This window comes from Ambystoma mexicanum, chromosome 14 (assembly GCF_040938575.1).
Source record: "Ambystoma mexicanum isolate Mex_15411 chromosome 14, UKY_AmexF1_1, whole genome shotgun sequence".
Taxonomy (NCBI): domain Eukaryota; kingdom Metazoa; phylum Chordata; class Amphibia; order Caudata; family Ambystomatidae; genus Ambystoma; species Ambystoma mexicanum.
Genome location: NC_090940.1, coordinates 133,483,229 through 133,507,581, shown reverse-complemented (window position 1 = coordinate 133,507,581; position 24,353 = coordinate 133,483,229). Strand labels below are relative to the sequence as shown.

At 49.3% G+C, this 24,353-nt stretch overlaps 1 protein-coding gene across 2 annotated transcripts in view; it reads right to left on the bottom strand.

The window, feature by feature from the left end:
- ZFYVE26 (zinc finger FYVE-type containing 26) overlaps positions 1-24,353 on the bottom strand; it is a 1,501,667-nt gene that overhangs the window by 23,867 nt on the left and 1,453,447 nt on the right. For both annotated transcript variants that reach the window (XM_069638726.1, XM_069638727.1), the window contains one exon: positions 12,674-12,718. In XM_069638726.1, the coding sequence (XP_069494827.1) occupies positions 12,674-12,718 (45 nt within the window). The remainder of the gene's footprint in view (positions 1-12,673; positions 12,719-24,353) is intronic.

The following is a 24,353-nucleotide window of genomic DNA, read 5'->3' as shown; positions in this document are numbered from 1 at the left end:
GTGGGGGCCTGGTGGAGGGTGCCCCTGGTGGCTGGGGGGTGGGGGTGGTGGGAGACATGGATCGGGGCCTGGTGGAGGGTGCCCCTGGTGGCGGGGGGGTGGGGGTGATAGGGGACATGAGTGGGGGCCTGGTGGAGGGTGCCCCTGCACTGCTGGGGGGTGGGGGTGATAGGGGACATGAGTGGGGGCCTGGTGGAGGGTGCCCCTGGTGGCGGGGGGGTGGGGGTGATAGGGGACATGAGTGGGGGCCTGGTGGAGGGTGCCCCTGCACTGCTGGGGGGTGGGGGTGGTGGGAGACATAGGTGGGGGCCTGGTGGAGGGTGCCCCTGGTGGCGGGGGGTTGGGGGTGATAGGGGACATGAGTGGGGGCGTGGTGGAGGCTGCCCCTGCACTGCTGGGGGGTGGGGGTGGTGGGAGACATGAGTGGGGGCCAGGTAGAGGGTGCCCCTGGTGGCTGGGGGTGGTGGGAGACATGGGTGGGGGCCTGGTGGAGGGTGCCCCTGCACTGCTGGTGGGTGGGGGTGGTGGGAGACATGAGTGGGGGCCTGGTGGAGGGTGCCCCTGCACTGCTGGGGGGTGGGGGTGGTGGGAGACATGAGTGGGGGCCTGGTGGAGGGTGCCCCTGGTGGCGGGGGGGTGGGGGTGATAGGGGACATGAGTGGGGGCCTGGTGGAGGGTGCCCCTGGTGGCTGGGGGGTGGTGGGAGACATGGATGGGGGCCTGGTGGAGGGTGCCCCTTGTGGTGGGGGGGTGGGGGTGATAGGGGACATGAGTGGGGGCCTGGTGGAGGGTGCCCCTGCACTGCTGGGGGGTGGGGGTGATAGGGGACATGAGTGGGGGCCTGGTGGAGGGTGCCCCTGCACTGCTGGGGGGTGGGGGTGGTGGGAGACATGAGTGGGGGCCTGGTGGAGGGTGCCCCTGGTGGCTGGGGGGTGGGGGTGGTGGGAGACATGGATGGGGGCCTGGTGGAGGGTGCCCCTGGTGGCGGGGGGGTGGGGGTGATAGGGGACATGAGTGGGGGCCTGGTGGAGGTGCCCCTGCACTGCTGGGGGGTGGGGGTGATAGGGGACATGAGTGGGGGCCTGGTGGAGGCTGCCCCTGCACTGCTGGGGGGTGGGGGTGGTGGGAGACATGAGTGGGGGCCTGGTGGAGGCTGCCCCTGCACTGCTGGGGGGTGGGGGTGCAGGGGTACATGAGCAGGTGTGCAGGGTAGTCCCCTGTTTTGTGGGCTGCCTGCAGGGGCCGTGGAGGGTGTACAGGGAACACCTGTGAGGACCCACCCAGCCTAATTGCGTGTGATAATTCCCGCACACCCCTGTAATACACGTACCCAGCCGAATCGCGTGTAGAACTTCCCGTGTACCCCTGTAATACACGTACCCAGCCAAATCGCGTGTGATAATTCCCACGTACCCCTGTAATACACGTACCCTGGCCAATCGCGTGTAGAACTTCCCACGCACCCCTGTAATACACGTACCAAGCCAAATCGCGTGTGATAAGTCCCGCGCACCCCAGTAATACACATATCTGGCCAAATCGCGTGTAGAACTTCCCGTGTACCCCTGTAATACACGTACCCAGCCAAATCGCGTGTGATAATTCCTGCGTACCCCTGTAATACACGTACCCTGGCTAATCGCGTGTATAACTTCACGCGTACCCCTGATATGCACGTTACCCGCTTTGCGTTCCTTGTTTGGCAGCCCTGTAGACTGGTCCAGGGTTAGCGCAGTGGTGCGATACTCTGCGCCACGGCTGGTTTGGGAGCCTAAAATCCATGAATACGCTGTGCGCGGAAATCGGTTTTAGCGCACGTGCCTGGCGCAGACAATCGTACGCGGACACTCTGCGCCAGCCGCTTGCGACACTTTTCTGCGAAATTCTATGAATTACCCTGATAGTGTATAACCAGTGCCTTATTTGATTAAATTGCACCCATAGGCTTGCCACGTCAACTGGGGGCCTACTGGCCCAATATAAAGTTTAAAGTGCCATGAGGAGAGAAACATTCTCCCCATCCCCCCATGGCCTGCACTTTGTTGTGCCATGTGCTACTAAAGAGGGCATACAAGTTCTATGTAACTTTAATGTACAGAGCCTCTAGAAACTGGAATTACATTGTTTTTTTAATATCTCCTTGTGCCAGCCATATGGAGCTTCCATATTCAAAAAAATTGAGGAACACTTATGATGTGGAAAGAAGGAATATGGAATCAACTTGTCAAATTCGATTTGTAGACATAATTTTGACGATGAAATGTTAACCAGCATTGACATACTGTAATTGTTTTACGGAAAATTGTCTGGAGGCCGTTTCACACCACCTTTTGGTGAGCCATGCCTTGTGTACCGGGCTGCCAAATGGCCACTCTTTGTAGCTAAGCGTATGGAGACCTCATCTATAATGGAACACTTCCCAGTGACTGGAGTCCCTAGCCAACTTGTATTAGGGGTGTTGATAATATTTTGGCCGCTAGGCATAAGAAATCAAGTAATTTAGGGCAAAGTCAACCTGATAAGTTTCCTTACATTGTGTGACGGAGGGGGGGATATCTGTGCAGCCACCAAGGGCAAGCTTTCTTACAGTGGCATAACATTTTAATGGCATGTAGTGCAAAGCTAACATGAGTGTTCTTACATGGCCATATTGGCTTACATTTGTGCAGCCAGCAAGGGCATGTTTTCTTACAGTTGCCTGAACTTTCTTTACTGGCATTATGGGCAAAGCCAACAGGAGTATGATGATTACATGGGTATAATGGCATATATTGGCAGTGCGGGCATGGGCAATTTTCCTATGGTATTATTGTGGCCAAAGCAAACACTACGCTCTTATGTGGGATTGCTGTCATATATTGTGCAGCCAGAATTTGGCATGCATGGGCACAGCCAGTATAAAAAAGTTTTTTACACTGGCAGAATAATGGCATATAGTGGGCAAAGGCTTTGAAAATGTGTTGGAAAATGCTCCTAAACACAGTTTGTGACTTGGCATCAAATAGATTTTTTCATTCGTTACTCTTCAAAATCGATTGTAACTGTCTGGCTTTTAATCACATTTTTTACAGACAGTGTGCTGTAAAATGCACAGTTTTACCCTTTTATTTAAAAAATGTTCTCAGGTGGGAGAGTGGGCGCAAACCCACCTGGTTGCCTTGGGCTCCCTAGTTGTGCTTTTGCATATTCATGGGAAATGGTTACGCCCCTCCAATTGAATAAATTCACCAGCTCTACTGACTTATGCCTCTAGTTTTAAATTAGTCAGAGGAAACGTTTAAAAAGCCATGCTGGTGGCCCACTTCATCTTTTTGAGTGAAAGGAACTTTGTTTGGCACCTCCTAGACTTCAAGGATTGCCTGCCTTGCCTACTGACTACTTATCAGAGTTTTAGAAGCCAATTCAGTAACTCAATCAAATTGCTCTGGAAACCTGTACAATGCCTTTTGGCAATTTCTCCACTTCAAAATACAAGTGCGTTTTTTTTTTATTTTTAGAACTTAACTCCTTAAGAAAAACCAGCAAAAAAAGCAATCCTAAATCCTCAAGACTGCCCGAGAAAAAGACACAACCTCGCGGGCAGTGAAAGTGGCATTAGACTGGTCAGAGCTTGTTTCTACAAGAGAAGTGCTGACCAGGAGGTTACAGAAGAGGTATCAATGGCTGTGGAACCCTGTCTAGTTACGACTTCCTGTTTGCAATTGTTCATCGATGAAAGCTCCAGATGGCCTGAATTTCAAGACCTAGCTGGCACAAATTCAACGCTCTCATATCAGAGCTTGACCGCAAGAGGAACCTTGCCCGCTAACTCCTGGACTTTCTTTGCTACCTATTCCAAACCAGTGAGCACACCCACCTGGCTACTGCCTCTCCCTGGCTCCAGCCAAGCTTGGAGAAGAACCAGAAGAAATGCACCCAGAGAACCGACAGAGGGGCACTGCCTTGAGTATCTGATTTTCTCACCTTAAATCCCAGACACAGGAGGCCCCTTCTCCTTTACTTTGACTTTTCTTCTCACCATGGTATAAGCCTACCTTCCCAAGACCTCATTGGATACTGTCATGGCACCCTCACTGCTGGTGAGGTTTTTGCTTAAAAAACAACTACGCTTCTAGTTTATTATTTTGACCTAGAGCAGCCAGGTTTTTAGATCGGACAGGAATGTACCGATTAATTGATTGGAGTTTTATAAGGTGCCAACTATAAACACTGTTGCTTCATAATGCATTAAAAGCTTTGGTACATTTGCACCTAGCCCCAGATAAGAGACGAAGGGTGACACTTAGTAATTTCTTTTCCATTTCTTAACTTTTTTCAAAAATCAACACCGTCTCCATAGCTGACTTTCATTGGAATGGTTTAAGTTACATTTCTTGTGTTTACTTGTATTAATTTGCTTTGAATTCCTTTCGTGGTACTTAAAATTAAAATGTGCAACAGTGGGACATAGTTGTTCTATAATTTCTCTTAACTGTTTTGCTTGCAGAGCTTTTTTTTATTTTTTTATTGTAGCTCTTTGGTTTACACAAGAAAACCTTTAGCTATTTTTACCGAACAAGGAGCAGACTACAACATAAAAGAGAAGAAAATATCATAAAAGAGAGTGGAAAAAAAGCAAGTTCGACTATACAAAATCAAGACGAGAGTTAATTCAATCGTTAAAGAAAGCTTAAAGAACATTTTAAAAATCAAGAATAATTGAATAAAAATAACCCAAAACAACAAGAATGGCATTTTCCCAAACTTCTGTTTTACAGATATGCTAAAATATTTATAAACTTTATAAAAATGCCTGTTCCATATTCCCTTTCTCTTTCTTTTCTTTTATGTTGCTTAGTGTTTAACACCGCAAAAGTCTGCTTGATTTTCAGGTCCTTTTCACAGTTCCAAGAGGTTCGTCTAGTCCCTCAATTTTTTCAAAGATGAACTGGATACATTTTATGACCGCAAGATTGTTTGAAATCTTATCTCCTTCCAGTAGGTATGACCACCAAAGTTCAATGTCCTTGAATCTGTATTCCTGCCAGATATGACCTAAGTACGTCTGTCGTTCACCTCTCACAGTGGGGCATTCCAGCAGCAGATGTTTCAATGATTCAACTTTTAATACATTTTTACATAATCTACAGTTCTTTGGTTCATCTCTCTCTCTTTTTCTATAATGATTGGTTCTACTTGGCCAAAGATTCAAACGCAGCTTTAAGAAGCCTTGCCTCAAGAACCAATTAGGGAAAAGGGTTAGGTATTTGGGTAGTATATTCAGTTTTCGCGGGACTGCCCAGAATTCTTCATAGCCTCGATATTTAGTGAGCTCGTCCAGTGTATCAATCCAATCTCTAGTATACATTTTTTTTTTCACGTGATCTGGATTGTTTAAGAAGGATTCTTCTGTTTCATTTAAATTAAGAAGGATCATCTGGTATATTTTGGCCCATTCAGTCAATATTGGTTCTGACCTCTCTTCCATTGCTTTTTTTATGGCCGCAAAGCCCCCCTTTGTTGCCGGTTGTAGACATCTTCTGTAAAAAGACAATATCTTCCACTCCACAATGACTTTCAGAGAGGATAGTGCCAGCTCTCTTCTAATTAATTGAATTGGGAAAGATTTTGGCAAACCCAAAATAGATCTCCAGAACTTGCCTTCTAGACGTGACCATATTTTGTTGTCCAATAAGAGTGAGGTTTCTGATTCATAGGTTAGGATTTCCACTACTTTTGCACGGTAGAAGTCTATCAGTGGTTTCATGGAGAATCTACAAAATCGCGCCAGTAGAATCTTAGCTTGGCCTATTAGGTTTCCAAGTTTGTTTTTTAAGTCCTGACATCTCGGGGCTTCGTATCTGTTGTTGTTGATACAAACTCCGAGGTACGTAATAGCTGTCACTTCCGTTATCTTTTTATTGGATAGATACCATTGGGGTGAGTTTATTTTTTTCTTCTTTTTGTTATTAGAGAGCGTCAAGATCCTAGATTTTTCAGGACTGATGGTCATTTTGTTTTTGGCTACATATGTTTCTAATGCTTTTAGTTGATGTTGAAGTCCTATAGGAGTCTGATCGATTAAAATTATGTCGTCAGCATAGATCAATCGACCAATCGCTATATTAGCAAGTTTTGCTGGAAAGGATCTTATATCTACAAAGGCTTTTTCCATATCTGAGGAATATAGTTTATATAATTCTGGAGCCAAGGGGCATCCTTGCTTAAGCCCAATGGTCGTAGGAATTGTGTCCGATAACAGGCCGGCTTTATTTAGTTTCACTTTAATTGAGGTGTTCAAGTGTAATTCCTTTATGTTGTAAAGTAGAATTTCTGGGCAATTCCATTTTTTTAATTTCCTCGACAACCTCTCGCGATCAACTGCATCAAAAGCCTTTGATAAGTCAACAAAAGCTATATAGAATTTCGCCTCTTTGATGGTCAGGGTTCGAGCTTTCAACAGATTTAGAATAAAGATGTTTAATGGAGTGCCTTGTCCTTTTACGAACCCAGATTGCCATTCTTCCTTACGGCCTGTTTGTGTTGCCCAATTTGTCAAAGATTTTAAAAGAATTGAGGCAAAGATTTTTCCAGCCACATCCAGAAGGGCAATTGGCCTGTAATTTTCTGGGACTGTTCTTAGGCCCTTTTTAAAGATTGGCACCATAATACTCGTTTTCCAGGAAGTCGGTAGTTTCCCCGAAACCAAGATATATTTGAACAGTTGGTGTAGGATTTTAGCCCATTCTGCTGGGTCCTTTTTCAGACCTTCATTAGTCAGGCCATCTGGCCCGGTACTCTAGAGTTCTTTAGCTTTTTAATCATGTCTTCTAATGTCTCACTGTCTATGGTCAGCAAACTTTCATCCCATTTTGGTATAATCCAATCATTTATAAGAGGTTTTAGAACTGGCTGTTGTTGTTTGTAGTATAATTCCCATTGTTTCTCTGTGACTGGATTTGTTATTATGGCATCTTGCAAAGTCTCTTTGTTATTTATTAAGGCCCACGTCTCTGCTGTATTTCTCTCACATATCGTTCTTAACATTGCCTGGGAGTCGTGGTTTAGCATTGTTTTTTTGTGCAACTTTCTCCAATTTATAAAGGTTTGTTTTATTTCTCGTACTTTATCAGTTTTATTTGCCTCGTTCGAGACTTTCAGTGATTTTAACTGTTTCCTCATAGTCTTTTTTTTATCAGCCATGGCTTGATCGAATATATGTCGATGTGACATTATTGGTTTTGTAGTGCCGGGTTTAATTCTAATATGGAAGATTTTTAGCAGAGGAACATAATCGATGGTTTGCTGAGGTAGCTGCAGATACAAATCATTTAGTGTGGATGTCAAGTTATCGTTCAGCGCTGGTAATTTTGCTGGATTCATTTTAACTCGAGTTCTCCCAGTGTTGATTTCTATCTTGAATGGATATATTTCCTTTACGTTCTTAGGAAGAAAACTAGAACAAGTAAGTTTGATAGCATTGTGGTCACTAGCCTTGGTCGGTTGCATCTCAAGTTTTTGAATAAACATTGACATATTAGTTGAAACTGTCACGTAATCTAAGATGGCTTTGGATTTCAGCCCTCGCCACGTCGGTTTCCCTGGGATGTCGCCTAACGTGACTCCATTTAGGATTGTGCAATCTCTAGATTGTAACGTGGACCTCCAATTGACCCCTCTTTTGTGTTTGGTTGTGGCCATTTTCGGTACGTCTTCGAGTACTTTATTGTTTTCGTCGAGACAAGTGCAATTAAGGTCGCCCACCAATATTATCCATGGGTCATGCCATTTAGCTTTCAGATCATCAATTGCCTCTGCTACGTCCCTTGGAAGGGATTTGTTTCCTTTAGCTCCTGGCACCCAGTATATATTCATCAGCACAACGTGCTGGTGGTGTTGATCGTCTAGGGCGACGATGTTTCCAGGACTAAGATTTGAATATATGGAGTCAAGTTCCAAGAATGAATCACATTCCAGTTTAGTTCTTTTTTTATCGCTATCAGCAGACCCGCTATTGGTCTTCCTATTTCTCCTTTTTTTGCTGGGTTTATATTTACTGAATAGCCTTCGATCAGGGGAGTTTCTCTCAACCACGTTTCCTGCAGGCATAGTACATCTGGCATTTCTTTTTCAAATTCATTTTTTGTTAGAAGGTGGTTGAATCCCCTTGTATTCCAGGAAATAAGGGACCATGTTTCCTTTTGTGTTACTTTCCGGCTCTATAGTGTCTTCATTTTTCCTGCTGCTAGGTTGGCCAACCATACCCATCTCTCCTGTTCTCCGTCTTGAGGTTGGGTAACCTGCGATTGTTTCATGGCTTTTTTATGCGTATCGTATGCCTCTTGAAAGCAAGCTTTCTTTGAGAGTTTCTTGATCCAGTACCTCTGGTTCTGTTTCTTTATTGTTTTTTTCGGTTATCTTGAACCCCCCTTCTTTCTTATGGTCCTCTCTTCGGATAGTAATAGCTGGTGAATCACCTGGGAGCATGTGGAAAGCCGAATACTATCCATATACCTTTTGTCAGGAAATTCTATCAGGTTTATATCACTAGAGCTGATTAATCTCAAGGCTGGTATATGGTGGAACAACCTTAGGACATTTGCCCGGTTTAGAATAAGACCGTCGTCTGTATGTACTAGTCTTTCCAAAAGAAGACCTCTGCCCTTTTTTTCCGGGTTTAATCTGCTTTTCGGCAGTCTCAAGGGACTAGTCTGGAAATCATCAGTTCCACTGATCTGCTCACTTTCTTCTGTGGTGTATTCCTTGAATTCCAAAATAGGTATGGGGCTGTTTATAGTTTGATTTTCCAGGTTTCTTGTTGGACTTTTAATTGGTATATTTGAGCTTCCCATCATTGTTGTCTTTAATTATTTCTGACTTACAGTTTCGGGCTTGACTATTATTTTCCTTTTTTGTTGTTTCAGCTTTGTTTGCGTTTTCCCCAATTATCCTCTTGTCATCCAACATTGGTTTGACTCCCCTTTCTCGTTCCGTCTGTACTTGTTCATCAGTTATTTCAATTTCCTCTTCTTCTGAGTCACTATCAGTTGAGACGTTGTCATCCGAGATGGAGTAAGTGGACATATCCATTAACTCCTGATCGGAGTCATCCGTTTCTGCTGCTTCATTGTTATTTAGACTCGTACTTGTTTGCGTATGGCTACCAATGTTTCGATTTACCACAGTAGTTGCTGCTTCCTTTGGTGTGCTCAGACATTTGAAAAATGATTTGCTTTTATTTGATTTACATACCCTCCGCGGCGGTTGATTTTTTGTTTTTTTAAGTATCTGTAATGGTTGAGTAGATTTCGCTTTCTTATCATTCGTAGCGATTTGCTCCCTTCGTTGCGACGCAGTGATACCTTCCATCTGTTTTACGTCCTTTTTTTTAAAGATTTCGCATAATTTTGAATTCTGCTTATCTATTTTTGATACCTCAATATCTTTTTCATGCTGCGAAAGGTCTAAGGTTTTTTGAGGTGTGTGTTGTCCTTTTTTTGTGATCTGTTTTGCTTTCTGATCGTTGGTCGCCGTGGCTCCTCTTTGAGTTTCGTTTTCCGCAGAGATTTTTGAGGTATTTGGCACCAGTTCATTAATTTTCTTTATTTTTTTCCTTTCCTTTTATTGTGTTCATTGTATCTGTAGTTGTTTCTCCTTTCCTCGGAGTTGGGATTGGACATTCGACCTGATTACTTAGCTCTTCTAAGGTCCCTTTTTCAATCGTATTTCCAGTACGTTCTTTCAAATGCTCTTCATGTGCATTTTCTTCTATTTGTGGTTGCAATTTTGCTAATTCGGAGCAGTCCGAACCACCTAGAGAGTCTCTCCTAGGATCTTTCCATCGGTTTTCCTTCTCTTTCATAATTGGTTCTAGGATGGTGTGTAACATATCGGAGATTCTTTGCTCAACATTTTGCATATTTTTTTGGATGGCCGATTTGAATCCTTTGATGAAGATTGTCTTAGAATGAACCATCTTCGTGTAGTTTCACGTAAGGGGCCAGGATCGCTGCCATTGTTGTAATCATCAGGAAGTCATCCTTTTCACACTTTTCTCCCCCTGTTTTAGGTTTGTTGGTCATCTCCCTCTCTTTCTGAGGTGCTTCTATCGTTGATGATAGCGTGTTCAAGTTTGAGTCTTGGTCATTTTCTGTTTGAATTAACTGGTTTTTGGTTTCCCCTTTCATGGTTTGAACGGCCGTCTCTACAGTTTGTGGCTCTTTATCTATTAAGATTGAGTTTTCCAGCATAAAAGCGTCAGGGATTTCGTTTGCCGTGGTGTTTTTATGAGTTGGTTTCCTTTTGGGTACATTCCCAGAAATGCCTGTCCCCCAATTTAGTAGGGATTGTTTCCCAAAAAAATGATTATTTCTGTCTTGACCATCCCCTGAGGATAGGGTGCTGGGTTTCCATTTTTTTTTTCTAGGTCTGTATATCTTATAAAGTCCATTCTAATTGGTTTGGGGGTTATCGTTTTACCTTTCGTTCCGTTAAAGGTTCCTTTCGCTGTTTTTTCTAAATCTTCCACCGTAGTATTGGGTTCTAACCCGGGAATAACCTCAGATAGTTGAATTAAATCCTTTGCCTTAGGAATATTTTTTTCTACTGTTTTTGATCTTATCTCTAGTACAGGTGATGGCTTCTCTGACACATCTTCCTTTGAAAGTGCATTTTCCCTTGTAGCTTCTAAGTCATACTCATTGTTGTTGGATGTTTCATTTGCCATAAGGACCAGAGTTTCCTTAGACTGCTTTGCATCAGCTGAACTTTTCTGAGGCTGAGGTGATTCATCCGTTTCAATCATATTGTCAAGTTGATGGAATATGAAATTGTTCATGGGTGGGTTGACCTCATTGCTCTCTAAGTTTAATTGTATGTCTTCCTGTAGCGGTTCCTTCCCTGTTTGATTGCCGATCTTAACCTCTACCATGAACGGACCGAGTACTGCTCCTTGATTATAATCTTTCGTTCCGTGATTCGGAGTCATGCTTTCCTTAACTAGCACTGATTCGTTATCCTTGTCTTCGGATAATATTAAATCATCTATATGGTTGTTTGGTAGAGGGTGGTCACCCAATCTAGTTGATAGCACTACTTCTGCCATTAGGTATTTGGAGATCGTATGTGTATTAGTTTGGAACACTGATATCTAACCTTCAAATGGGGCTGTAAGTATCTTGTCCCCCAATGTTGTCTGGTTATGTCAGTTGTTTGCAGTGTTCGGGATCAAAAGGGTCGAACCCCAGCAGTCTCCCTTTCCTTAGGGCTTTAAATATAAATTTTGATCGATTTGCAGGGTGGGATCAAAGGGGTCAAGCCCCAACAGTCTCCCTACCCCCCAAAAAAAATAAAATAAAAAATAAAACACACCACAACTGGTGATGTTAGCTTGCTTATCCGGGGTGATCCTAGCGATTTTTTATCCTTTGGTCATATGACTTGTTTAGCTTTGGGATATCCCCCAGATGTACAGATGATTTTTAAAATAAGTGACCCACCTGCACGTGACTTCCACTGGGAGTTTCCCGTATCTTTTTCGTTCCCAGCCGACCAGCCAAACAGCCCAAACAGCAGCGCCCTTGTCCCCACAGCGGGCTTAACGCCGTGAGGGTGGATTGCCCTCGAATAAAAGCCCAGAATGAGTCACGTGATCGTGACCACGCTCCACCTCCTCCAGGAAGCGAGCGCACTGCAGCGTTGGGGCTTCCAAGATTAATGCTGGGAGATCAAACAGCAGGCTACAAGTAGGTAGAAATCACAATTTTTGAGTCACCAGTATCCACACCGCTCGGGCGGATTGCCCTCGAATAAAAGCCCAGAATGAGTCACGTGATCAGTCACGTGATCGTGACTGCGCTCCGCCTCCTCCAGGAAGCGAACGCACTGCAGCGTTGGGGCTTCCAAGATTAATGCTGGGAGATCAAACAGCAGGCGTGAGGTGCTCGGGTTGTGGGTAATGTGCCTTTTGGCGGAAAGCACTCTTGCCTTCAAACAGTTATCTCTACACACTCAGCGTTGTACTGATCATGGTAAACAGATCAGAAGCAATCAATCGCATTCACCCTAAACTCCTCTTTTCATCCTGTTGCACCACTAAGATCACTTTAGGAGCAAGTCCTGACCCTGATCCACTGTACCCAAGGGTAACACAAGCATTGCCATTTGAGTCTGTTGGTTGGCTTCATATTTCTGTGGAATATGAGTTGGAGCAAGTGTCTAAGTCTCTAGTTGTTATTTTCCCTCTGGCCAAATTAACTGTTGATATAGAGAAAGACACTGTCCCTTAGATAGTGGGTATTACTAGCGTAACCATAAGTTGACCCATCCCTCTCCCCCTGCCTAGATTCAAATCTTTTGTATTATAAAATATGAATCTATGTTGAACACAAGTTCACAGAATGCTCTAGAGGTGTTTTAGTTACAAATGTTTACAGCGTATTTAGAGTGCCTCCAAGGGTACTGCATGTGTTACTGCACAGACAGTGTCAGTGCCAGTCCTCCAACATAGTATTAATGGAAACAGTACATTTGTTGTCATGGAGGATATTTGCAAAATGTCTTCAATATTTTCTATTCATTCTTCACTGCTGCCAACCCTGTGGAAACCTGCAGTTCACACACAGCATTAGGAAGCTGTTTAGGGTTGAAGAGAAGAACACAGATGCTAGTAATCGATGTACCAGAAGCAGCTCACCTTCTTGTTCACATCTGCCATTTCTTGAACCAGCTTGTCAAGCTCCTGCAGTGGAAATGAAGACAACATTATATTAGACCTTTAAAGGGAGATGCTCACAACTGTGAAATTAGCTGCAGAGTACAACTGCTTCTGTTTTCTAAATATATTTGATCTGCTTTTAGGTGCAACATTATGTTCCCCAAACTGACTGTATGCCATAAGGATAAGTTGCTCCACATTAAGCATGAGGTCACAGGCAGAGATCCCAAATATGTGCACTCCCGGTGCAGGGAGGAACAGAACAAAGAGAAAACCTTGCTTTATTGTCCCCTCTGGAGGCAGCCCAGGAGGAGAGAATAAGAACGTGTTACTTCATCTTGCAAAAGTGATTGGAGCCCACCGGTGACCAACAGGTAGGGCGTCCCACAACATTGAGAATGAGAAACAGAGGACAATAACCTATTGCAGCAAGGAGGAGAAGCAGACAACGAGACCTGGCGATGTGAGTAGATAAGAAAGAAGCTCAGGGACACTTTAAAAACCCAGGCATGTGGGTGACTGTGAACTGATCAACCTGGCAGAGTACTTTGGTTTTCCTCAGACCTCACTGATAAGCTGGAGAAGGAGAAGCCATCCTAATGGTTTGCATCCTGTCTTCTGGTTTTGAAAGATTTACAAACCCTTTCATTTATTTGGCCAGAAACTAAATTATAAGTTACTCAGCGTAGTGACTAACGTACTCTTAGTCCATAGTCCCCTTTCCTCCATACTGCATGGGCGTCCCTCGCGAGGGACAGGAGACAGAACCTTTTTCAGCAGAAAAATCTACTTCCCCTCTAAATTTAGAGGCATGCGGAGGCGTGGCCCTGGGAGCATGCGCTGCCCTGACTCCGCCCTCCAGCACCACACCTCAGTCCCCGAAGACGCGTCGACAATAGATACCATTGCCTAATGACACCAGATTATTAGGGGGAGGATGGTGGGACGTATGGAGGAAAGGGGACTATGGACTAAGAGTACGTTAGTCACTACAGTGAGTAACTTATAATTACTATTACGTCCCGTCCCCTTTCCTCCATACTGCATGGGCGATTACAACTGAATGTAGCCCCAGGGTGGAGAGGAGACCCTCCTTAAGCAAGCAAGTTTCGGAGAACCGCCTGTCTGAAAGCCGCATCTGATCTGGATCCGGCATCCAAACGGTAATGCTTGCGGAAAGCCGAGGGAGTGGCCCATGTGGCCCTGCTTATGACCTGCCAGGGGACATGGCGCTGAAAGGCGATGGCTGTTGCCTTGGTCTAACTGTCTGGGCATGCATGTTCGCTGGAAGGGGTCTATGCTGGCCCTTGTAGGCTTCCTTGATGGCCGAGACCATCCAGCGGGAGATGGAGGCTTTGGAGGCCTGGTAGCCCGTCCTGGCGCCTCCAAAGTTGATGAATAGGGCATCTGACTTGCAAAAGCCCTTGGTCCTGTTCAGGAAGAATTTCAGGGCACGCCTGACATCCAGCCAGTGCAGCACTCTCTGAGGCTCGTCCTTCGGGTCCACAAAGAATGTAGGAAGGACGATCTCCTCTTTTAAATGAAAGGCTGATGGCACCTTAGGTAAAAACGCCGGATGGGTCCGCAGGACCACCATGTCCTTGTGAAAGGTGGTGTACGGCTCTGAGGCGACTAGGGCCTGGATCTTGCTGACCCTGCGCGCCGATGTGAGGCCGACAAGCAGGGCCGTCTTGATGGTGACCAGCCTGATGTCCACAGTTGCCATAGGCTCAAAAGGCTTATGCGCAAGGGCGCCCAAGACCAGATTCAAATCCCACACAGGGTGTGGCTTCCTGATGGGCGGGTAGAGCCTAGCAAGCCCAGCCAAATGTCTCCTGATGATCGGGTTGGAGGAGGAGAAGACCCCCTTCCTCCGAGTTCCTGTAGGCCCCAATGGCTGAGAGGTATGTGCGGCAGGTGTCCACCTGCACACCAGAGTTGGCGAGGTGAGCTGAGAATGACAGCACATCGTCCAATGAGCAAGCCAGCGGGTCGATATCCTTGGAGTGAGCCCAGTGGCAGAACCTGGTCCATTTGCTCTTATACTGGGCTCTGGTGGCCTTGCTCCTGGTCCCTTGTATGATTTCCAGGTTGGCTTGAGATAGGTTGAGGTGGCCGAGCGTCACCTGCTCAGGAACCACGCTGTGAGGGCCAGCTTCTGGGGGGCGAGGTGGATGACCCTGCCCCCTGCTGTGTTAGAAGATATGCTGGGCCCATCGGAGGTGGATTGGGGAGACAGCCGAGAGGCTGAGCAGCTCCGAGAACCATGGCCTGGCTGGCCACCAGGGAGCTATTAGAATGAGGTTGAGCTGGCGAGACTCCTTGAACTTGCAAAGTACTCTGTGAATCAGTGGAGTGGGCAGGAATGCGTATGCTGATATGCCGTTCCACTGGATCCACAAGGAGTCGCCCAGGGAGCCTAGGCCCTGCCCCTGCCAGGAGGCAAACTGGGGGAGGTCCCAACAGTGGAAGATCTCCTGTGCAACGAGGTTGTTCAGCTGCCACTCGTAGTTGTCCGCTGCCAACCTGCTGAGCCTGTCCGCTTCCAGGTTGGACTCCCCCGGAAGGTGCACTGCCGTGAGGTAGATGTCGTTCTCCAAGGCCCATTCCCACATGCTGATCGCCAGTCTGCACAGGGAAGGGGACCTGGTCCCTCCTTGCTTGTTGATGTAGTACACACTTGTCGAGTTGTCTGTCTGGATGAGGACAACTCTTCCCTTGAGACGTGGGAGGAAGGCTCTCTGCACTAACCAGATGGTGTTCAGTTCCAACCAATTGATGTGGCACTCTTGTTCTTGACGGGTCCACATGCCGTGGACCGAAAGATCCTTCAGGGTGGCTCCCCAGCCCTCAACGGAGGAGTCTATGGTAATCGTCACCTGAGGGACAGTGGGCCGGAAGAGCTTGCCCGTCCGCAGGTTGCAGTCCCTGGACCACCATATGAGGTCCGGGTGGAGAGAGATGGAGCCCCTCCCCTGGTTCCACGATGCTGCGAAGTGTAGCTGAATCCTCCTCATCATGAGTCGTGTGTGGGGGATGGCCAACAGCACCACTGCCAAAAGGCCCAGCAGATACTGGTACCAGCAAGCCGAACTAGCGCCCCAGGTGAGGAAGCGGGAAGTGGCCCTTCTGATGGCCACGATCTTGTCCTCCGAGGGGAAGACCCTCTCGGAGCGCGTGTCCCAGATGAGGCCCAGGAAGGTCACAGACTGCGTGGGTTGCAGCAGTGACTTCTTGAGATTGAGCGAAAAGCTCAGGTCGTGTAGCGTGTTCATCAGTGCATGGGAGGAGTGGTGAACTGCTTCTTGAGATGTAGCCCTGAAGAGCCAGTCGTCTAGGTAGGGGTATATATGGAGGCCCTGCGCCCGGAGGAGGGCTGCCACCACATTCATGAGTCTGGCAAAGACCCTGGGGACCGAGTTGAGGCCAAAGGGGAGGATGTTGTACTGAAAATGGCAGCCCATGATCCTGATAGGCGTCCTTCAGATCCAGGGGGCACATCCAGTCTCCCCTGCCTAATGTCTCCGCAATAAGGAACAAGTTACTTACCTGTAACTGTTGTTCTCCAGCATGGGTCTGGCATGGATTCACATGCTCATGAATATTCCCCGTCGTCAGGCCGGGAATCCTCGGTATAGAAAAAAAATCAGTATCAGTTTCGTTTCTGATCCGTCATTCTTAGTAGTAACCAATCACTGGTCTCTGGGTCATACTGCCCCCAGCCAATGACTGCCCTCTCCCTAAGCCCCACCTCTGGCAGCCATCCTCAGATTTGGTAGCATGTAAAGTGGCAGTATGACCAAGTGAAGGGCCGCAGAGGGGTAGGCGGGAGGGTTTGCATGTGAATCCATGCCAGACCCATGCTGGAGAACAACAGTTACAGGTAAGTAACTTGTTCCTTCTCCAGCATGGGGTCTGCCATTGATTCACATGCTCATGAATAAGAGAATACATAGCAGTACACACATGCACAACCACGGGAGGTGGCAACAGGCTCAACATTAAGCAATACAACAACTCAACATTAGCATCTCTTACCTCCTCACCAGGCTCACCTTAGGCGAACAGGTTGCGCAGCACCGCTTGGCCGACCCTGGACTCCTCCCTGGAGTCCCGATCGACGCAGTAGGATCTTGTGAAGGTGTGCGTCGACCTCCACGTCGCAGCCCTGCAGATGTCTAGCAGGGGCACACCAGACAGGAACGCCGTGGTAGCAGCGATCGCTCTGGTCGAATGGGCTCTCGGACGGCCAGGCAGTGGTCGGTTTGCCAACCGGTGACAGTGCATGATGCAGCCGGAGAGCCATCTGGAAATGGAAGTCTTCGAGAGAGCCTTCCCTTGATTCACAGTCCCAAAGTTCACAAACAGCTGTGACGTCTTCCGAAAACTCTTCGTGCGGTCCACGTAGAACTTCAGCGCTCTAGCTACATCCAGCGAGTGCAAAGTCCTCTCGGCCGGCGACGAAGGCGACGGGAAGAAAACTGGCAACACAAAGGCCTTGTTGAGGTGGAAGTCCGACAGCACCTTGGGCATAAAGGAGGGGTGCGTCCTCAGCACCACCCTCGTGTCATGAAAATTCAAGTATGGAGGCTTACAAGATAGGGCCTGGATCTCTCCCACTCGTCGTGCGGAGGTGATGGCCACGAGGAAGGCTGTCTTCCATGACAGGAACTTCAGAGGCACCGAATGCATAGGCTCGAATGGGGGCCCCATGAGCCTGGTCAGCACCACATTAAGCTCCCACGCCGGGGCAGGAGCCTTCACCGGCGGGAATGATCGGAATAGTCCCTTCATGAATTCTTTCACCAGGCGATGAGACCACAAGGACGCCCGTCCCGTAGTCCTGGTATATCGGGAGATTGCAGCCAGATGTATTTTGATGGAGGCGTGAGCCAGTCCAGCTTTGGCCAGCGACAGTATGTATGGCAGTACTTGAGGGGCCGTACTCCGCAGAGGGTTAATCTTCTGTGCACGGCACCAGACAGAGAACCTCTTCCATTTATGTCCGTAGCACTTGAGAGTTGAGGACGCCCTGGCCTTTGCAAGAACCTCTCTGCAGTCGGCCGGGATGTCGTACCCTCCAAACTCTAGTGCTGAAGGAGCCAGGCCTGCAAGTTCAGCGACTCCGGGTTGTGGTGAAGAATGGCGCCTCCTTCTCTGGAGAGAAGGTCTGCGTCCGTCTGCAGCTTGACTGGTGTGGACGTTGACAAGTCCAGAAGGTCCGGGAACCAGATCTGCCTCGGCCACGCCGGTGCGACAAGGATCATCCTGCACCGGGACCTCTTGAGCTGGTTGATGAGCCGGAGCAGCAACGGCAGCGGAGGGAATGCATAAAGAAATAGGCCGTCCCAGGGGAACGAGAAAGCATCGCCCATGCTCCTCGGCTGGGGGAACCTGCTGGCGAACCTCCGGCACTTGCAATCCGTCGCCGTCACAAACAGATCGATTTGGGGTTCGTCCCATCGTCGGAAGAGTCGATCCACTTGATCCTGGCATAGTTCCCACTCGTGGCACGAGCGCAGCTCCCTGCTGAATGAGTCAGCGATCGTGTTTTTTATTCCTGCCAGATGAAGAGGCACCAGAAATATCCGTTGGGCGACGGCCCAATGCCACAGATCCTGGGCTTCCTTGGATAGGGCCGGGGACCTGGTTCCGCCCTGCTTCCGGATGTAGAACATTGTGGTGGTGTTGTCGGTGAAGATCCTCACCACCTTGCCCTTGAGGGACGGAAGAAAGGACCTGAGGGCCCAGAACACTGCGCGGAGCTCCAAAATGTTGATGTGGAGTGACTTCTCCTCCGGGAGCCAAAGGTCTCTCGCGTGAAGATCTCCGGGGTGCGCTCCCCAACCTTCCAGGGAGGCGTCCGTCGTCACCTGGTGAGCTGGGATCTGAAAGTCTGTGCCCGCCGACAGATGGGAGCGGGTACCCCACCACCGGATCGCCTGACGGAACGTCTCGTTGAGAGGGATCCTGTCCTCGAAGCTACCCGTCGACTGGACCCAGCGGGCATCGAGGAACTCTTGTAAGGGGCGCATCCGAAGCCTGCAAAGGCGCACCAGATAAATGCAGGAGGACATCATCCCGAGGAGGGACTTGATAGATCTTACCCTGGCCATGTCCGTGGCCAGCAGAAGCTGCACCTTGCCCAGAATGGTCCTGGTCCTTTCCGCCGACGGCGAGGCCAGCCGCGCCACTGTGTCGAGCTTGGCTCCCAGAAACAGGGCGACTTGCGACAGAACCAGGTGGGATTTTGGAAAGTTGATGGAGAATCCCAGGTCCGTGAGCAGCTGGACGGTCTTCGGAGTGTGCTCCACGGCGAGCTCCCTCGTCCTTGCCCGGATGAGCCAGTCGTCCAGGTAGGGGTAGACGTGGATCCCCTGTAGGCGCAGCCGTGCCGCCACCGGTGCGAGGCACTTGGTGAACACCCTGAGAGCCGACTTCAATCCGAACGGGAGGGCCTTGAACTGGTAGTGCCGCCCTTGGACCATGAACCTGAGGAACTTTCGGTGTCTTTTTGGAATGGGGATGTGGAAGTACGCATCCTCCAAGTCCAACGACGACAGGAAATCGCCCTCCTCCAGCTGTCCCAGCACGTGCTGGAGGGTGACCATACAGAACTTCTGCGCCTTGATGTACTTGTTCAGTCGTCGTAGGTCTAGGATGGGGCGCCATCCTCCTGTCTTCTTTTTTATGAGGAAGTACCTTGAGTAAACTCCGGAACCCCGAAGCCTCTTTGGGTCGAGCTCGATGGCACCCTTCTTGAGCATCGCCCTTACTTCCAACAGTAGTTGAGGGACGTGATTTTCCTTCCTGGCCACAGGTGGAACGCGAGGGCACTTCTTCTGAAACTCGAGGGCGTGCCCTTGGGCCAGGGCGTCCAGCACCCAACGGTCGGTGGAGATGGACTCCCACACGCTGATGAACCTCGCCAGCCAGCCTCCCACCGGGGTGCTTCGGCGGGGGCCCGACCCCACGGTCGGTTCAATCTTGTTTGGAGGCCGCCTTGCCTCCTTGACCTCCCCGTCGATGACGACGTGCACCACCTGACTTGCCGCGTCCCCTGTAGGCTTCCTGGGACGAAGATCTTGACGCTTGGCGGTACGTGGAGGAGCCACTGCCGGATCCCTTGGAGGTACCTTGTCTGCCTCCGGAGCTCCGAAAGGACGGCCGTCGTCATTGGAGCACTCCCAGTGCCCGGGCAGTCTCTGCGTCTGTCTTGATGGCCTGAAGGGACTCATCAACCGCCTTCCCAAACAGGTTGTTCCCGTCAAAGGGCATGTCCAAAACCTTGGTTTGTACGTCCTGGCAGAAATCCATGGCCTTGAGCCATCCTCATTGTCTCAAGCAAACGCCGTTGCCCAACTGACGGAAACCGGTGTCGGCGATGTCCGTTGCCACCGTGATGGCGTGGTCCGAAGCAATCTCACCCTCCTGTAGGATTTCAAGGGCCTCGGCCCTTTTGGCGTCTGGAAGGAAGTTTAACAGAGGGGCGATTTTGAACCACAACTCCCTGACGTAGCGAGCTACGATAGCCAGGGCGTTGGCCGCCTTGATAGTCGTCGCTGCGGATGAGATGATCCGTCGTCCCATCGTGTCCAACTTCCTGCCCTCGCCGTCCGGCGGGGAAGTTGATGTTGAGGCAGATGCTCCCCCAGCTTTCTTCTTTGCCGCCGCCGAGACGACCGAATCCGGGGTAGGTTGTGCCCGAAGGCACAAGGGGGCAGCGTCGGGGACCCGGTACTTCTTCTCGTACCGGTCCCTCTTTGCTGGCGCCATGGCAGGGTTCTTGAGGAGGGCGAGCCCCTCATCCCAGATGTCATCAAGAAGCGGTACGGCGAGGACCGTCTTCCTTTTAGCCTCGCGCCGTTGGTAAAGGAACCCTTCCTTCTTCTTTTCTTCTGGGTAGAGCTGGAAAAGCTTGGATGCCCTGGAAATCATGGCATGAAAGGATCCAATCTCGTCGGGCGGGGACGCCCGAGCAGGGGGCGACGGGGACACGTCCCATCGTCGCCTCCGTCGTCATCTGTACCTGTCGTAGCCGTGTCCGTGCCTGTATCATCCCCGTGGGTAGTAGACCGGGGGGAAGGCGGAGCAGGCCGCAGAGGTGGGAGGGATGGCGTAGGATGCGTCCTCCTCCTCTTATGCGGTGGACTTTCGGAAGGTCCTGGCTCCGGTTCCCCCGTCGTGTCTGGCTCAGGTACCTCCGTCGGGGGAAGGGGCAACCTTGTCCTTATCTCCGAGCATAAGAACTGAATCGCTGACAAAATGGCTGCCGAAGTGTCCTGCGGCGCCGGAAACGACGGGCGCGAGGGCTCTTGAGGAGCCTCGTCGGCAGCACCGTCGCTCTCGTCGTCGCCCTCGTCGGGATCCCTCCCGATGGGCTGGGCCTCTTCCACGACTTCGATGAGCTCTTCTTCAGAGGTCGTGTCCGTATCCGCGATGACCACCAGCCCCTCCCCCACCTTTTCCAATGAGGACTTCGTGGGGGTCTTCTCAATGGGCCTGAAAGACGACTCCCTCCGCGGTGGCAGGGAGACTCTGGGTCCTGAGGGCACCTCCACTGGCGTAGCCTCCACAGGCTGAGCCAGGGCCGCGGCGACATCCTCAATCGAGGTCTTAGCAGAGTGAATTAAGGCCATCGTCACCTTCTGGGCGCCTGGGGCCTTCACCTTGGGGGGAGGGTCCGAGCCTCGCTCCCCCTCTGCCGGAATCTTCGAGATCGACCGGGGCCTTTCCAGAAGCTTCGCCGGGTTCTTGGACTTCCTCTTACCCAAGCCAGAGCGTTAGCTCGTGGTTGATGGAGCCGGGGAGGATGCGCCCTGCCTGGCAGCCAAGGAGCCCGACCGTTCGGCGCTCCCGGTGCCCGCGGACTCGCAGTGCTTAGCCTTTTGTTGGGCTCCCGTCGCCGGGGCGCCCTCACAGGACTTAGAAGACCGCTCGGACTTCTTTTTCTTCTTCTCGCCTGACGGGCTCTTCCCTTCCAGCCAGTTGGCGAGACGGAGGTGGCGAGACGGAGGTGGCGATCCTTCATGGTCAAGCCCGGTAATAAAGCCTAGCGGCCCCTCAACCCTGACACTGGGAGGATCGGAGGACCCCTCAGCCCAAAGGCCGGTAGCTTTGACAGCCTCGGTGCGTGGGTTGGTATAAGAACCTGACCGGTCCCTCCCGCGTAGGAGAGTCCCTGGGAAGGAGTCTCCCTTTCGAGGTGCGGATCAAAATATAGGCCCTACCTCTGGCCTGGAACGTCTCACGAAACTCTTGAGGTCGTCAGAGGGAGACCGCTGAAAGAGCTCCCTCCACCTGGCTAGTCTGTACCTCAGCGCTTTCGAGGACAGCGAACCGCACGCCGAACTGGCTTGCCAACCGTGGTCTGGGCCAAGGCAACGTAGGCAGAGGGCATGGTGGTCTGAAGTTGTAAAAGGCCTGTTGCAGGATGGGCAAGTGCTGAACCCTGTCGAAGTCGACATGCGCCGGGGAGGAGTTGTGGCGTCTGAGGACCGAGTACCTATTGAAAAAAGACAAAAGATAGAGGAAGAATCTGCGCGTGGAATTACATGGCCGAAGCCAAACCCAGGAGCGCTGGTGAATTCGGCCCGTTCCCGTTGGTGCAGAAAAGGGGACTGAGGTGTGGCGCCGGAGGGCAGCGCATGCTCCCAGGGCCGCGCCTCTAAATTTAGAGGGGAAGAAGATATTTCTGGTGAAAAAAGTTCAGTCTCCCGTCCCTTGCGAGGGATGCCCATGCAGTATGGAGGAAAGGGGACAGGGCGGAAGAGTACTATCCTTAATAAACCCTTGTTTAACCCCATTACCTACATGTTGGAGTTGGCTTGACTCTACCAGTCTTTGTGACGTGACATAGCCCGTGGCTGGTAGGATGACCTGTGGCTCTGGGTTAACTGGTGATATATGTGTAGAGAACAAATATGTTTTTTTTTTTAAATAGCTTAATTCACTGAGCAGTGTATGCACACATGCATAAACATTTCCCATATGATTCTAAGCTCTGCTTGTTGAACGATCTCCATTCAATAAATGGTATTGAGTGTCTTAGAGTCTGGTTAGTAGGGAAACAGCCTAAATGTTGATAAATATGTTACTCTCTTTTTGAAACAGCCACTATGTGCCTTGGGTTTACAAAAATGCAGTTTTTTTGAGGATCCATCTCCCTTAATTTTCATCCCCCTCTGTAAATTAACAATGACATCATACCTTGAGGAACAGAGAATCAACCAGGTTTGAATTTACAACTAAAGGATTATTTAGACAAAGGCTCCCAGACATTTTGATTGCATTATGCTTTAACTGCTGGTCTGTATATATGTTATATAATGTTTCCATGAAATGGTTAACTAAGTTAAGAAAAACGTTACTTACCACAAATAGTTTTTTTTTGCATCTTGTAGCTATTTTAAAGTCAAATGCTAGTCATAGTCTGCCATCTAGTGATTGGCCGCCCTATTAGAACATGTTCACTAAACTTTAAGGTAGGCGGCAACAGAGGCATAACAGTAATATAATCCATCCTGGGATGTGCATGCTACCTACAATGCTCCTTCAAGTGCACACCCTCCTAATATTGTTTATTTTCACCTGTGTGAATGTATATAAAAATATTGTGTATATGGAATCCTTTTACCCCATGTCTAGATTTAGCTTTACGTAACTAACCATTTAGAACTCTGAAAACAGTAGTTTTACAGAAAACATATTGCTCTACACATCTATAAAAAACATTGGTTAAAGAGGCATTTGGGTTGCAGTGTAAAATAGCAAAACAGCAAACATTCCACCAGTTATGGTTTCAAAGGAAAACATAACAGTGACACCGCCTTTGTAAAACAATTCCCATGCCACCATGCACAGAGGCTACTTACTTCTGGGTAGGGCTGGAGAATCCATGTGACACCCGATAAGCCAGCTAGAAATGGCCTGCAGTCATGGCCAGTGGCCACATTGCCAAGATAGGGTCAAAGCCAACACAAAGGGCCCATTGGGTATAGTCTGTATCCCTAGGAATAAAGTCAAGGCACCCAAAGTGGACCTTGGTCAAGGCCAGTTGTGACCTGGCCTGGGCATGACCTTAGGCTATGCCTCAGACTCCCTTAAGGTACCCGTAAATCAACTGGCCATAGCCTGTGTCCAAGGCCAGTGACCCCCAATGTCCACAGCATCGTATCCCACAAGCTATCAGAAGTGCCCACTGGCCATGCCTGCAACCATAACCAATGGCCACTGTGCCAACTAAAATGTGACTGAGGCATCCGCTTGGGCCAAACCCAATTAACCATCTGTGGGCCACAATGACACCCCCTAAAAGAGTTATCAACTGGCAACTAAAGAGTTTCGCTCCCTTCCGGTAGCCAATTTATTAGCCTCTTGCTTAGTCCACAGACCAGTATAAAGGGCTACTGGACCCGGATAGCAAATGAAATGGCAGAAACCACCTAAAGCAGCCATTGGGCCTCTATTGTGGGTATGTGGGCAATAGGCCATGGCCTGCAGTCACTTGGCATGGGGCAAGGCCTTTGTCCAGAACTAGGCCCTGCTAAGCCACCTAATTGACCACAGGGCCTGGCCTGCAGCTAGTGCACCACCACAGGATTCAGTAGAAATTTGGTTGGTGCCCTGTCCTTTGACCTGGCCCCGGGCTGTGCCAAGC